The 14,884-nt window shown below is 49.2% G+C and overlaps 1 protein-coding gene across 1 annotated transcript; it reads right to left on the reverse strand.

Annotated features, from left to right (window-relative positions):
- Positions 1-779: 779 nt before the first annotated feature.
- On the reverse strand, positions 780-13,668 carry LOC146053261 (uncharacterized). The gene is made up of 7 exons (XM_083167964.1): positions 13,367-13,668; positions 6,936-7,054; positions 5,959-6,255; positions 3,276-3,596; positions 2,150-2,494; positions 1,467-1,684; positions 780-947 (listed from the first exon to the last, which is right to left on the reverse strand). Exons 1-7 carry the CDS (start codon positions 13,666-13,668, stop codon positions 906-908), a joined length of 1,644 nt encoding a protein of 547 aa, XP_083024090.1. The 3' UTR covers positions 780-905.
- Positions 13,669-14,884: the final 1,216 nt, after the last annotated feature.

The raw sequence follows: 14,884 nt of genomic DNA on the forward strand, positions 1-14,884 counted from the left end.
GTTACTTATAGACTTCATCAGTGCTTTGCACTGCACCATATTTCATCTGTCCTGTGTCATTCCATATTGCATACTTTACTGCCCGTTATATACAGCCTTCCTGTCTTGCAATAAACCTGGTTGTATTTTATCATTGACTCATCTCTGCCTCTGGGTGCACTGTCGCGCAGGTGAATGCGCAGGGGTCTCCTGCAGCCTCCCCGATCTCTGTATCGGTCCAGGTCCCCACCAGAGGTCTTAGTCTCTGCGACTCGGACCCTCTGGTGTGACATGGCTGGGTGGGCGGTTAGATAGATAGGTGAGTCGGTGGGTGAAGCGCAATACCTGGAAAAGATAGGTGGGTGATCCCTCACTCCTTGTGTAATAGTGCGACATGGCCAGCAGGGAGTTGTAATCCTTGGTGCCCACATATTTTTTTCACTTAGCGCAACACTGATAGATAAATAGATAGATGGGTGGGTTTGTAGACAGGTGGTAAATCATTCGATGGACAAATAGGTGGGTGGGTACACAGATGTTAAATCAAAAGATAGATGGATGGATGGGTGGGTAGATAGATGGTAAATGTTTAGAGAGTTAGAGGGGTAGGTAGATAGATGGTAAATCATTAGATAGATATGTGGGTAGGTAGATAGATGGCAAAACCCAGCACAATACATGTAGATAGATATTTATATAGACAGTTAAATAGATACATAGGTAGATAATGGATCAATAACTGACCGATAATGGAGACCTAATGAATAGTTGGCAAATCCTTATTTTAATAGCCAAATCATAGCTCCATTATTTACCCGCCCCCAGTGATAATGATGGGCTCCACGCGCCGGTCCGGTACTCGCCAGGGCTCTGTGCTCGATGCAGCGCTTCAACCGCGTCATAGTGTGGCGCGCTCGTACGCGTCATCAATGCGCGTCCACAGGGTCCGATGCCGGCAACTGAGGGCACTGTGGGCAAAATGACAAGTTATGATGAGTGTGGATGAAAGTGAGACAAATCTGGAACATTACATAATGTGTGGCAGCGGCATCCTGTATAGATCACTCAGGTTGTGAAATACATGCTAAAAAAAGTGAAAAAACAAAATATACGTGCATGGTGTCATAACTAAACTGGAAAACCTGTGCGTGAACTAGTGATGGCGCCATCTAGTGGCCAAACAAGATATATACATAATACATGGGAAAGAACAATAAAAAAACAATAAAAAAATAATAAATTACTTGCATCATTCATTTTTAATGTTTTTTTTTTATTGTTCTTTCCCATGTCTTATGTATATATCTTGTTTGGCCACTAGATGGCGCCATCTTCTATTTCCTTCCTTACATCCCTATACTGATTCCGGACACATTCAGTGGCCCCGTGCTTCTCTCTATTGGCTGTTCCAGAAGATCATGTTCCACTACACAGATTATTTCCACCCCCTGGTCGGAGCTCTGGACAGGGGTAAAAGTCACTTGAACCTTATGTGAATAGATCTGGTCATCCCGTTTGTATGATCTGCAATGTGACTTCTCGTATCTGTCATTAGGCAGCTCCGTCAGGCTTCCGGCCTCCTTTCTGAACCATTTGGCGTAAAAATCTGGGAAATATCCAGAAATGTAACAGGTCAGAGTCGCTTGTTTGTTATCCTCCAGCCTTGGGGTAATTATGTCTGAGACCTGTGGGGGGCAGCTCTCTCCTGGGGAGCGGAAGAAAAACAAAGAGCAATAGTTATCGGAAGCTGATGGTCACTCACAGGCTTAAATCTGCACCGTACTCATACCAACCAATAAGGCTTTTGCTTTGATTATCAAACACTAGGCAGATGGAAGCTAGCAGCCGATTGGTTGGTATGTTTATAATGCATATTTATGAATAAACCTTATAGCAATATAGATACATAAGAGGGTATTTATCAAAGCTCGGATAGGAATAAAACCATGAGAGATAAAGTACCAATCGATCAGCTTGTAACTGTTATTTTTCAAACACAGGTTGTAAAATGTAAGGTAGAAGCTGATTGGCTAGAATTTTCTCTCTTACAATTTTATCACTCTCTGAGGTTTTATATACAGTATACCCCCAAAAGCTACAGAACAGGGGATCACAGGGGAACGTGGGGATGTTGGAGTGGAGGGAGGTCATTTCTAGAGAATGTACTTACGTATATTTAGCGGTCCCGTGCTCCTCTCCAGGGGGTGCTCCAGGCTGGGGTGGTCCACTCGGCAGATGTATTCTGCTCCTTGGTCTTCCCTCACCGTTGGGGTAAAACACAAAATGGCCGCGCATCTATAGCCACGCGTTCCGCTCTTCTTCTGATGGTGTAAGACCTCGGACGTGCAGCCATTGGAGACCGGTACTACAGAATCATTCCCTTGTCCTTTCCTCAACCAGGTCACCGTTACAGCATTTGGGAAGTATCCTCTCATGTGACAATGCAGTTTGGTCTTTTGTTTATCAACCATTAGGTGTGAGATAATTTCGTCTACTTCTGGCCGCCAGGGAAGATCTACAAATACAAATAATTATTAGATGTAAATATTAGACCAACACGAGTTTTAATTTAGCTAAATCATCCAGCATCAACACCTATAACTGCTGTAACCTATAGCAACCCACAACCAGTGCCAGATTAAGCCTTCGGGGGGCCCGGGGCACTTTAGACAGGGGGGCCCCCTTGTACTTGTCATTACTGGCCGCAAACTGCATGAGAAAAACACATGCCAACCACAAGGGGCCCCTAGCTAGAGGGGGGCTCAGGGGTACTGACATCTTTTTCCCCTGCTTTAATCCAGCCCTGCCCACAACTACCCCTACTATCCAGAACCCTACTAAATATAAGCAATCATTGCCATATATCATTGGGGCCACTGCCATCTAGTGAGTCTCAGGGTCTTGTCCAAACTCCAAATTGATGTGGACACCAGACGACATTAGAGTTCTGTGAATCCCAGCATGTTACCATGGCACGATACAAGGTTTTACAGCGCCCTTGGCAAAGCTTCAGCTCCCACCCCCTACCCAACAATATCTACTTTCCAGTACCTCAGCTGAACATGTGAAGGTGGTGCCTTCAACACCATTTAACTTAAGTTCCGTTTGAGTTGAGTTCAACCAGGATACTTCTCTAAGTCATCCATCCTGTTGTGCTAGTCTGACTCAGTGGTGCCACCCAGATTCAGGAGCCGTACCTGATGGCATCCTTCCATTGGGATGCCTATTGTATATTAGTATTGCGTTATGGGTAGTGCTATATTCTATAAGTGTATTGAGTTTCCAGGAATTCTTACCTCTTGCAGTCAGTTCTTTGGTCTCAGGTCCATCCATAGACGCATGGTGCCAAGTCACATAGAGCTTAAATTGGGGATCGGCCAAGCTGCACCCCAGAATGCCACATTCGCTGGTAACGTCCCACAAAAAGCCATCATCATGCCCCGTGAAGGTTTCCGTGTGTAGTATGCCCTGCTGCACTCCTCTCCTGGGTTCTATCTCGTCCCGGTGCCACCTGATGCTGATCTCTTTGGGATTAAACATCATGAGACGCAGAGAGAAGTGCACCACCCCACGCTCATCATCCAGTATCATCTGTATGGGCTCCTCCTGAGGTTTCGCTGGGTGGTAACAACAAGATGAAGAACGTAAAGAGTCGGCCATGGGTGAGGCATTTACATTGTTCTGACAAAACCACAATATATGTATCTAAAAATGTTACTGCGCTAATTGAAAGTATCTTTTTGAGATATTGGATGGGTCTATGACAGTTTGTCCTCAATCCAGAAGCTACTACATGTCAGCCACTGTTACATCCAGGTTACACTGGGGCAGATGTATTAGGCCTTAACAAGAGATAAATGCAAGGGTGATAAGGAAAGATAAACGTCCAGCCAATCAGCTCCTTACTGACTTTTCACAAATACAGGCTGTAACATGGCAGTTAGCAGGTGATTGGCTGGACGTTTATCTCTCCTTATCACCTTTGGATTTATCTCTTGTTAAAGTTTAATACATCTGCCCCACTGTGTCTACCAGAGGTGAAGCCCACACCGCATTCTATGCCTTTGGCGAGTATTACACTCACCGGGTGTTGGCATGCCCAGGAGAGGGAGGGGGCGGAGAGCGACCTGGAGCAGGGGAACGCCCAATGTTTTATGGGGGTCCCCATAAAAAATGCTGGCCGTTCCCCTAGGAATTTGTATTTAAATCACCAGCGACCCCTCTTCTAGACTCGATAATTGTGCAGGGGAAAAGCTTCAACCACTGTCTCGCTCTCTTTTAACATGCTGACCCCAGAATGCAGACGGTATATTTTTGCATTATTTTCAGGGTTAGGGTTATGCATAGGATAAAATCTGCAAAAAAAGGAATGTCGACATTAGAGTGTCAACATTGTAAACCATGTCAACATTTTTGAAAGTCTACAGGTTGCTTGTTGACCTACTGTAATGTCCATGCTGACATCTATCAACATTCTGGTGTTGACATTCTGAATGTCGACTTCGCTACGACTGTACACTGCCAGTGTAGCCTCCACTTGAAAATCCATGGAACCCTGGCACCGCACATTGGCACAGCATGAGGAACGGATAAGAATACCCTGATAACATATTAAAGCAACATGTACCCCCTATCCGGTGGCTTCCTGATCTAACCTCGTTATCAGATTTAGGTTAAGCCACATCTTTCCCAGTGGTCTGACACTCACCCATCATGCTGAACCCTCCGGTGCTTTTCCTAATCGCATTCTCCAGAGAGGGGTGTTGGACTTGGCACATGTATTCTGCCCCCTGGTGGTCTCTCAGGGTGGGGGTGAGCAGCAGTTGTGCTATGCAGCTATAAGTGTTATCTGGATTCTTATGTGATTTTATCCTTGGGATGGAAACATCGTCAGACTCTTGGCATAACTCCTGTTTCTGCTCTTTCCTCCTCCTCAGCCACCGCACGGCGACAGCGTCCGGGAAATACCCCGAGATTCTGCACTCTAGGGTGACTGGGGTGTTGTGGTATAAACGGGGTGTCTGTATGTCCTCCACAACCGGCATCCACAGGAAATCTGCAGAAGTGAAGGCATCACATGACACACAGGCCTGGCGTCCCATAGGTGGAACACATGACACACAGGCCCGGCGTCCCATAGGTGGAACACATGACACACAGGCCTGACGTCCCATAGGTGGAACACATGACACACAGGGCTGGCGTCCCATAGGTGGAACACATGACACACAGGCCTTGCCTCCCATAGGTGGAACACATGACACACAGGCCTGGCGTCCCATAGGTGGAACACAGGCCTGGCCTCCCATAGGTGGAACACATGACACACAGGCCTGGCGTCCCATAGGTGGAACACATGACACACAGGCCCGGCGTCCCATAGGTGGATTATAACATTCACATCTTGTACAGCAGAACCTATATCTATATAATAATATGGGCAGGAGAGCGGTACAATGTAGTTACACATATGAATGCGTCTCGCTGTGGACCTAGCATCCCACTAGTGATTATTACTGGCATATACTGCAGAATAGAAGACTCGGGTGGTGGATGCATCTCTGCCTGTACTGTGGTTCCGTGATTGTCGTGTAACTACTACTAAGTGATGTAATTAGTCATTATATAACAGAATATGCCGCTAGAACCCGGTTAGCTTCCCTGCATGCTGCGCCCAGTGTCCTATGAGCATAGAACGTTCCTGGTAGAGGAGGGTGAGGCAATATAGTGGGGGTTAGGGCTAGGTTGTGGGTGGGGGTAGGGTTAAGCCCCATTGTGTACAATATTGCCTAGTGTGTAGGCTACATATCATTAACTCTATCTGCACATGTTACATCTGCCCCACCTGCAGCACAGCAGGTTTTGTCCATATGCAAATATTGCAGGCTTGCTAACAGTCCTGAATTAGCCCCAATGTCCCAGACAGTCTCACTGTAGGGGCTCCATGTGCACTGTCTGTAACCGTCTCCTCTCTCACACCCGGGTCTCGGAGAGTCAGCTCCTGTGCGCCATGGCTGTCTGTGTACTGATGGTCCCAGCTTACACACACTCTCCAGTCTGGATTTCTCAGGAGCGTCTCTGGAATTCGGACCTCGCTACAGACTGTGTATTTGTTATCTGCCTGTTCTGTGTAGCGATTCCTACAAGTAACCTCTTCTTGTGCATCACCGACTCCACACGTCCAGTCAGTCTGTATGTATCGGGGATAAAATCTCTCCAGAGTCAGGGAATACTTTATCTCTCCATTGTCGCACAGACTCGGGATAACTGCTCCCGCTGGAAAACAACCACAGATAATTGTATTACCTCCTCCAAATCCAGTATTTGCTTTATATAATAGAGTTTAATGGGCTATAGACTCATATTCTACAATGTTACTTCTATGGAATCATATCACTTTATTTCTGCAAATGACTGTGTAGTTATCAGTAACATTATCAATAATATTACTGCTGGGGACATTATGTAGGGACAGACTGGTGCACAGGGTCGACCAAAGGACCGTATCCTGTATACGGAGCGCAAAGAAACCTGTACTAGGAAAAAGTTGTGGTTGCTACATTGTAGCACCTTCTGTACAGACTCAGAGACTCAGTCGCACACAGATATACCAGAGTCTCCTGGTGCATTGCAAATAAAAGATGCATTTTCATCAAAAACAGACGCAAGAATGGTGCCCAGTGCCAGCAGAGTCTCACAGGACTTGGCACGGTGGGAGGGCTGTTTGGTGCGACTGCAGCAGTGATGTACGAGGACACATCCGGGAAATGGTAGTCACCGGACCACTTAGCATAGTGTGTAACCTTGACAATTTTAACACCCAAGGAAACACCAAGAAACCTTTATAGACACAGCAAAAGAAAATGTTGTTTTTGCACTGAACTCCTAAAATTCATGTCCCCGCCCCCAATTCCCACCAATACTACTTGCTCTCTTCCTGTCAGCTTCGTTCTCACCTGAAGGAGTCGCTCGGTCACCTGATCCCTCTGACAGAGTCAGTCTTTCAAATCCATCAACTGGAAATAGAAAGTAAGAGATTATCACATAAGAGGCAGTAAAAAAAAATGGTGAGAAACTAAATAAAAACTACCATTATTCTTTTTACATATACTAATGTATCATTGTACTTGCTTGTAACATGCAGTGAATGTATGCGGTATACCAGTTCTTTATAGAAAGCAAATAAGAATGAATAAAGATTCCAATGCATTATGAACATGGATAAAGAATGTACAGTAACTAAACAAAAAAACATACAACAGCAAACAAAATACAAGGATAGTTCATTAGTTTAACAGAATCCACATGGTCAGGCTACTACAGCAGTCCCCACTGGTCATTTTGTGTCCTTTAAATATATCCATCCAGATCATATTTACATTATTCAAGGAACATTTTAAATACATTTAGAGATATTACTATATAATGTTCAGAAGTAGGCACAGTAATGGGTACAAGGTTTGCCCCTAGTTACACTAACTTTTCAAAGATTATTGGGATTCAGTATGAAATGGACATGCTTACGGGGAAAAACTAGTATATTGGTGTAGGTATATAGATGATACTTTATAATCTTTGTATGGAAATTAAATAAACAAGATAATGAGAATGTCTGTGCCCAACTCCGCAACAACAATTGTAATATACATTTTTTTACTTTAAAGATAGACTAACAATGTGCAATTTATTGCCATTTGGAAGTTATTCGGGGAAGAAATAATTTGCACCATTAATGTTTTAAAGCTATGAATCCCCCATGCGATGCGATTGCACCCGATTTTGCACTGAAATGCATCAAAATGCATTGAAATGTGTAGTAAACATGTGAAATGCCCCCAAATGCCATTTTTCATAGTGTACCACCCCCACTATCAACGTCAACCCGAAGCGTGGCGAGCGGCAGCGGTACGCGTCCTACGACCTTCTCATACCCCCACTATCCACGTCGGCGTGGAGTTGAGAATAGAAAGCATGGCGAGCGCAGCGAGCCACCGAGCCCGAAGCGTGGCAAGCGCAGCGGGCCCCGCGAGGGGACGCGGATACCTTCACAGCTATACGCGTCCCCTGGCGGGCTTCACAGGTATCCACGTCCCCACGCGGGGCTCGCTGCGCTCGCCACGCTTCGGGCTCGGTGGCTCGCTGCGCTCGCCACACTTTCTATTCTGAACTCCACGCTGACGTGGATAGTGGGGGTATGAAAAGGTCATAGGACGCGTACCCCCGCCCCTCGCGGGCTCGCTGCGCTCGCCACGCTTCGGGTTGGCGTTGATATTGGGGGTGGTACACAGTGAAAAATGACAGTTGGGGGCCAATTAACATGTTTCATACTAATTTTGATGCATTTAAGATAAAAAACGTATGCCATCGCATCGCATCGTATGCCATCGTATGGCATCCGATGCGATCGCATACGATTTTTGACCAAAAATGCTCAAAAATCGGTAAAAATCGCATTGCATTGTATACCATCGTATGCCACTACATATGGCATACGATGCCATACGATGGGAGCCGTGATACTCCACAAGTACCAAAGGGTTATGCACTAGGAGAAGGTTTAGGCACTAAAGAAGGGTTAGGATTAGGCACTAGAAGAAGGGTTATGGTTAGGCACTAGGAGAAGGGTTAGGATTAGGCACTAGGAGAAGGGTTAGGGTTAGGCACTAGGAGAAGGGTTAGGCACTAGGGAAAGGGTTAGGATTAGGCAGTAGTGGGGAGGGTTATGGTTAGGCAGTAGGGTTAGAGAAGGGTTGGGATTAGGTACTAGGGGAAGGGTTAGGGTTAGGCACTAGGGGAAGGGTTAGGGTTAGGCAATAGGAGAAGGGTTATGGTTAGGCAGTAGGGTTAGAGAAGGGTTAGGATTAGGCACTAGGAGAAGGGTTAAGGCCACCATACATTAGGCCGAATTGTCCTAGGGACAAGTCGGACCCAATTTACCTGCGAGCCGCCCGGCAGCTCCCCGGGAGGCTCACATACAATTTGGCACTTGATGTGCCATTTTTTACATGGGATAAATCGCATGCGATTTATCCCATGTAAAAAAAAAACCCCGGGGAGCTGCAGGGCGGTGAGGAGTAGTGGGGGCGGGCAGCGGCGGCGGTGGTGGGGGCGGGCAGTGGCGGCCAGCGGTGGTGGGGGCGGGCGGCGGGTGCGGTGAGCGCTGCTGACCTGGCCGGGCAGTGTACTTACACATAGCAGCAGCGGAGACGGGACGCGTAGTGGCGGCTATTAGATTTTTAAAATATTTGTCAAATGACCGGCCGCTCTCTGATTGGCCGGAGAGCTCTCAGCCAATCAGAGAGCGGCCGGTCATTTGACAAGTATTTTAAAAATATAATAGCCGCCACTGCGCTGCCCGTCCCCGCTGCTGCTATGTATGAATGGGCAGCCTGTGATTGGCTGAGCGCTCTCTCAGCCAATTGCTGACTGGCTGAGAGAGCGCTCAGCCAATCACAGGCCGCCCATTCATTGTATGGGCTTTTTTTTTAAATTCCGTACTGACAGCTCCCGCCGGCTCCCCCTGCCCGGCTCTATGCCGCCTGTGTCCCCTGCAGCGCCCCCAGCCCCCCCTGCTCCCTCTACCGCCGCGCCGCCCAACTAGGTCCTAAGTCGGGTGGTCGGACGTGCAGCAGGTCCGACCACCCGACGCAGATCCGATGCGCACGGGACCGCGCATCGGATCTGAGGGGACATCAAAACTAGCCGATTTTGGTCCGATTTCGGCCAGATCCGACTGATCTGGCTGAAATCTGACCAAAATCGGCTAGTGTATGGGGGCCTTTAGGGTTAGGCACTAGGATAAGGGTTAGGCACTAGGGGAAGGGTTAGGATTAGGCAGTAGTGGGCAGGGTTAGGGATAGGCTGCTGGAGGGGAAGTTATTGTTAGCTACTAGGAGAAGGGTTAGAGTGAGGCACTAGGAGAAGGGTTAGGCACTAGGAGAAGGGTTAGAGTTAGGCACTAGGAGAAGGGTTAGAGTGAGGCACTAGGAGAAGGGTTAGAGTTAGGCACTAGGAGAAGGGTTAGGGTTAGGCACTAGGAGAAGGGTTAGGATTAGGCACTAGGAGAAGGGTTAGGCACTAGGAGAAGGGTTAGGATTAGGCACTAGGAGAAGGGTTAGGCACTAGGAGAAGGGTTAGGCACTAGGAGAAGGGTTAGGATTAGGCACTAGGAGAAGGGTTAGGCACTAGGAGAAGGGTTATGGTTAGGCAATAGGAGAAGGGTTAGGGTTAGGCAGTAGGGTTAGAGAAGGGTTAGGATTAGGCACTAGGAGAAGGGTTAGGCACTAGGATAAGAGTTAGGCACTAGGGGAAGGGTTAGGATTAGGCACTAGGATAAGGGTTAGGCACTAGGGGAAGGGTTAGGATTAGGCAGTAGTGGGGAGGGTTAGGGATAGGCTGCTGGAGGGGAAGTTATTGTTAGCTACTAGGAGAAGGGTTAGAGTGAGGCACTAGGAGAAGGGTTAGAGTGAGGCACTAGGAGAAGGGTTAGAGTGAGGCACTAGGAGAAGGGTTAGGCACTAGGAGAAGGGTTAGGGTTAGGCACTAGGAGAAGGGTTAGGATTAGGCACTAGGAGAAGGGTTAGGATTAGGCACTAGGAGAAGGGTTAGGGTTAGGCACTAGGAGAAGGGTTAGGGTTAGGCACTAGGAGAAGAGTTTGGCACTAGGGGAAGGGTTAGGGTTAGGCAATAGGAGAAGGGTTAGGGTTAGGCAGTAGGGTTAGAGAATGGTTAGGATTAGGTACTAGAAGAAGGGTTAGGCACTAGGAGAAGGGTTATGGTTAGGCAATAGGAGAAGGGTTAGGGTTAGGCAGTAGGGTTAGAGAAGGGTTAGGATTAGGCACTAGGAGAAGGGTTAGGCAGTATGGGAAGGGTTAGGCACTAGGGGAAGGGTTAGGATTAGGCAGTAGTGGGGAGGGTTAGGGATAGGCTGCTGGAGGGGAAGTTATTGTTAGCTACTAGGGAACGGTTAGAGTTAGACTGCACTAGGAGAAGGGTTAGGATTAGGCAGTAGAGGAAGAGTTTGGGTTAGGCAATAAGCACTAAGGATAGAGGTTAGCCATAATTAGCACCAGACGTCTCCCTGAGGTCACCAATGGGCACATTAGCCACTACTGGAGCTACGGGACCACTAGGGACAATTCAAATTCACATTATAATTATTCCAGCATAATGAATGTGGTCAATGTCAACATGCCAAGCCTGAGGACTTTACAACCATGACGACATTTTCATTTCACATTCTTAAGGCAAAACAGAGCACATGCACACACTGGTGCATCTATGTGCATATGTGCAATAACAGCCAATCACATATCTCTCCTGGTGCAAGTGTAGAAATACGCCCCAGTGCAGGGATGGGTTCCCCTGCACCGGAGCAGTGCCACCGCTGAGTGATGCCGCCCCCTGCAACCGGGGCCAGTGCACTTGTGCGGTCACTGGCCCTGCTGATGGTCGCCTGCCTCCTTACCTGGGGTGGCCCAGCGCCATCCTATGGAGTTGGAGGCAGGGCCCCGGGCACGGCGGTTGACAGAGGGCGTGGAGATCGCGGTGCATACCCACCGCTGCTCCACGCGGACAATGGCGGCGGGCCTGCATCCTCTGTGATGCAGGCCCCGCCAATCGCGGCGCGGAGATTTGTATTTGGCGCCAAAGGTGAGCCAATCATGGGTGGCGGTGGCGAGCCAATCCCGGCTCGCCACGTCATAGCCCCGCCCCCTGGCTCTGGTCTGAACTAACCAGCGCCGGGAGCGGGAAGGGAGTTCGGCGGCCAGGACTAGAGCAGCAGGAGCTGCCGCCGGAGAGGAGAAGACGGTGAAAGCCCCGGAAGGCAGCAGGCGTTTGCGGAGGACTGCTATGCGTTGCCACCCGCCGGGCAAAGGGCAGAGCAGCGGACGCTGGAAGCCCGGGCGCAGCGGGGTGCAATGCAAAAGAGCTTGCCCCGGTGAAGACTGCAGGAAGCCCGGAGGTGGTGGGAGACATCCCACCTCCGGTGAAGAAGGCCCAGCACGTGTAGCTGGACCAGGCTTGGTCCAGCAGCCACCCTGGGATGGTAAGTCCAAATGTGGCCCCACTAGACCACCAGGTGTTTGGGCAGTAGGCCCAATTCAGGCACAAGGCCTGTGGCGCTGGTAGTCGAGCAGTAGTACCGGGGGCAGTAAGGGATGTTATAATCGGGCATTAGGCCCATGGGGTGTTGGGCACTAGGCACATTGGATGCTTGGGCATTAGGCCCATTGGTGGTTTGGGCATTAGGCCCTAAAGTTTGTGGTGGTGGGCAGGAGGCCCATTGGAGGGTTTATTGCATTAGGCCGTGGGTAGTGTTTGTTTGGGGCCCTCTTGGCTCCCATTCAGGTTAGGTGAGGCCTTCAGGGCCATTGGTGTATTAGGCACAGACCCTCCTAGGTCTGGGGACTATCAGTAATAGGTCTGCGGCAACGGGCCATGGCCTTAGGTATCGTCACAGGGCTATTGTGGCACGGCTGGGAGGTAAGCCCTCACTAGTGTGCTGGTGCAGTGTTGTCTTTTTGCATTGTACTGTTTTATTTGGCGCTGTGTACTGTATGCTGTACTTGGGTTCATGCAATTGTGGCCCTGTGCAGATTGTGTTCTTTCCAGGTTAGGCACCAGGTTGCGCGATGCTAGGCCCTGGCATCGGAGGATCCGGGGCTAGGTCGCAGGTTGCGCGGGCGTTAGGCACCAGGTTGCGCAATGCTAGGCCGTGGCATCGGAAGATCCGGCACTAGGTCGCAGGTTGCGCGGACGTTAGGCGCCAGTTTGCGCGACGCTAGGCTGTGGCATTAAAGGATCCAGCGCTATGTCGCAGGTTATGTAAGAAGGCTTCAGGCTGCAGGTTTCACGGGCATTAAGCCACAGGCGCGTTGGCGTATTGCCCTGCCCTAGGGAGCAGGAGGTTACGTGTGTTCACTTTCAGGTGCCGGTGCCAGCATCCTAAGCGAGTCAGTAGGTGGCTGGTGAGTAGAACCTGTGTTGTATCTGTTGTTGTGTTGTTCGTGCTCCTTCCCCTCCCCGGAGCGTTTCCCCACCAGAGTTACACCCACTGTGTCCCACAAGTGGGTGTAACCACTCTGAGGCCAGTAGTGCCTGTGATGATCATCTCCTCCCCCATTTCCCATACAGGTGGCGTCGCATCGGAAGTCAGTGGAGCAAGAGGGAAGTACCGGGACCATCATCGGCCCGAAGGTGAGAGACAGAGGGCAGCGAGGTGAGTATGCACAGCGAGCATTGGCGCAGGCCACACCCCCGTGCCTCTTGCACAAGCACAACACATAATAATGTTCATTTATCTTATTATAAGCAAATCCCTTCCCCCATCAGTGGGAGATTTATCCAACCTTCTAATTAAAGTTGGGGGTGTTACATTGGATACCAATCAATGGGAAAACATCTCTCACCTTTTTTCAAGTCTCTCTCCAGCACCTTTGCCACGTTCTTCTCACTGATGCTATCCAGGACAGTGAGGGTCACCTCAATCCCATAGACATCCTTGTAGTATTCCCTGATGAGATTGGCCACCCCATCGCAGTCTTTGTCCTCTACTTTGATTCTAGTGATCTTCTTATAACGCTCATCAACCTCCAAGTCCAGTAACTTCTCTGTGAACTTTTTCAGCCCGTTCTTCCCCAAATTCTCCAGAGCGTTCACCAGGACGTCTCTCACTGTCATCCCCATGGCTTCCTGTAGGGTGACTGTCACAGATTATCCGTCACACGCCCCATTCTCCCTGCAGCATGCAGTACGGTCACAACTGCCCAGTGACTACGGTGACACAAGTTTGGGCTGACGGGATAACGCTCAGGTTGTGATCATAGTATCCCGGTTATCACCGTACAAGGGCACATCGGCTGCACCGGAGACAGGAAGAGGTTAATAAGTTACCGGAGTGTGGACACAGGAGCACACAGAGAACACCACCGCCCATCCCGCAGAGCAGTGCACACCTGTGTCCTTCCCTGTATCTCACTGTGGAGATTCTTATCAGGACAAGAATGTACTTTAACCGGTATGTAACTGAAACCAAAACATTCCACTCTCCCAGCAGTCACGGTGTGTCTCAGCCAGTGTTAACGTGGAGAGAGATACCAACCAATCAGCTACTAACGATCATTTTTCAAATGTAGCCAGTATCATTGGGTTGACCACTGAAGGTCAGCCGTGCCACTGTGGGCAGCTGCCCGCGCCCCTCCAGAGGCTGGGACAGCTGTACCCATTGCACCGCCCTGTCGGCGGCCCTGGATGGAAGGTTGACACAAGCATTAGGTCGACAATGGCTTGGTCAATAGTCAAAAGGTCGACATGATTTTTTAAACTTTTTTATCCCAAATGTCGACATAGTCGACATGTACACCATCAAAGTGTACCCAGTCCCCTCGCATAGAATGCTGGGCTGTCTGTTATCGGGACTCCTGTACGCAGAGGGGGTGTGGCCTCTGTAAAATGTTGGTGCATCTTTGTTTTAATGCTGCAGTCGTGATCCAAGCCCCTGTTTTTTTGTCATTTTGTGGGAATTGGCCTGCGTTTGGTGAGATCCTGGTTATGCCCCCAGCCCCTCCTGAATAGGAATCTATTCACTGCTGCTCAGTGAGTGACAGGGGTCCCCCCCCAACTTGTGGGATACTGCCAGCTGTGGGTGTGGCAGCACAGGGCCATCATTCCCATTGGGCTGGGTGAGCTACTGCCTGGGGTCTCCACAAGCATTGGTACCCCAGTGCAGCCTAAGGCAGGGCAGATCAAAACTAAAACATTGCTTATGGCAATACCATTAGCGCTTCCTCCTCCCCCTGTCCTTAGAAAGATAAGTGAAGGGAAGAATAAACTGCATGATGGAGGCAGAGTGAATAAGGGGAACATATGAAAGGAAGCAAAAGCTGCATGATGGAGGCACAGA

The sequence above is a fragment of the Crinia signifera genome, unplaced genomic scaffold (genome assembly GCF_055691185.1).
Source record: "Crinia signifera unplaced genomic scaffold, ASM5569118v1 HAP2_SCAFFOLD_132, whole genome shotgun sequence".
In the NCBI taxonomy this organism is placed as follows: Eukaryota; Metazoa; Chordata; class Amphibia; order Anura; family Myobatrachidae; genus Crinia; species Crinia signifera.

What these genes read in the sequence shown, in the direction of transcription:
- LOC146053261 (XM_083167964.1), bottom strand. Translation starts at nt 13,668, where the DNA reads ATGGGGATGACAGTGAGAGACGTCCTGGTGAACGCTCTGGAGAATTTG. An exon ending in AGATGTTTTCCCATTGATTG is followed by an intron (nt 7,055 to 13,366) that starts GTATCCAATGTA and finishes GTTTTTATTTAG; the next exon opens with TTTCTCACCATTTTTTTTTA. An exon ending in TGACCGAGCGACTCCTTCAG is followed by an intron (nt 6,256 to 6,935) that starts GTGAGAACGAAG and finishes GTTGTTTTCCAG; the next exon opens with CGGGAGCAGTTATCCCGAGT.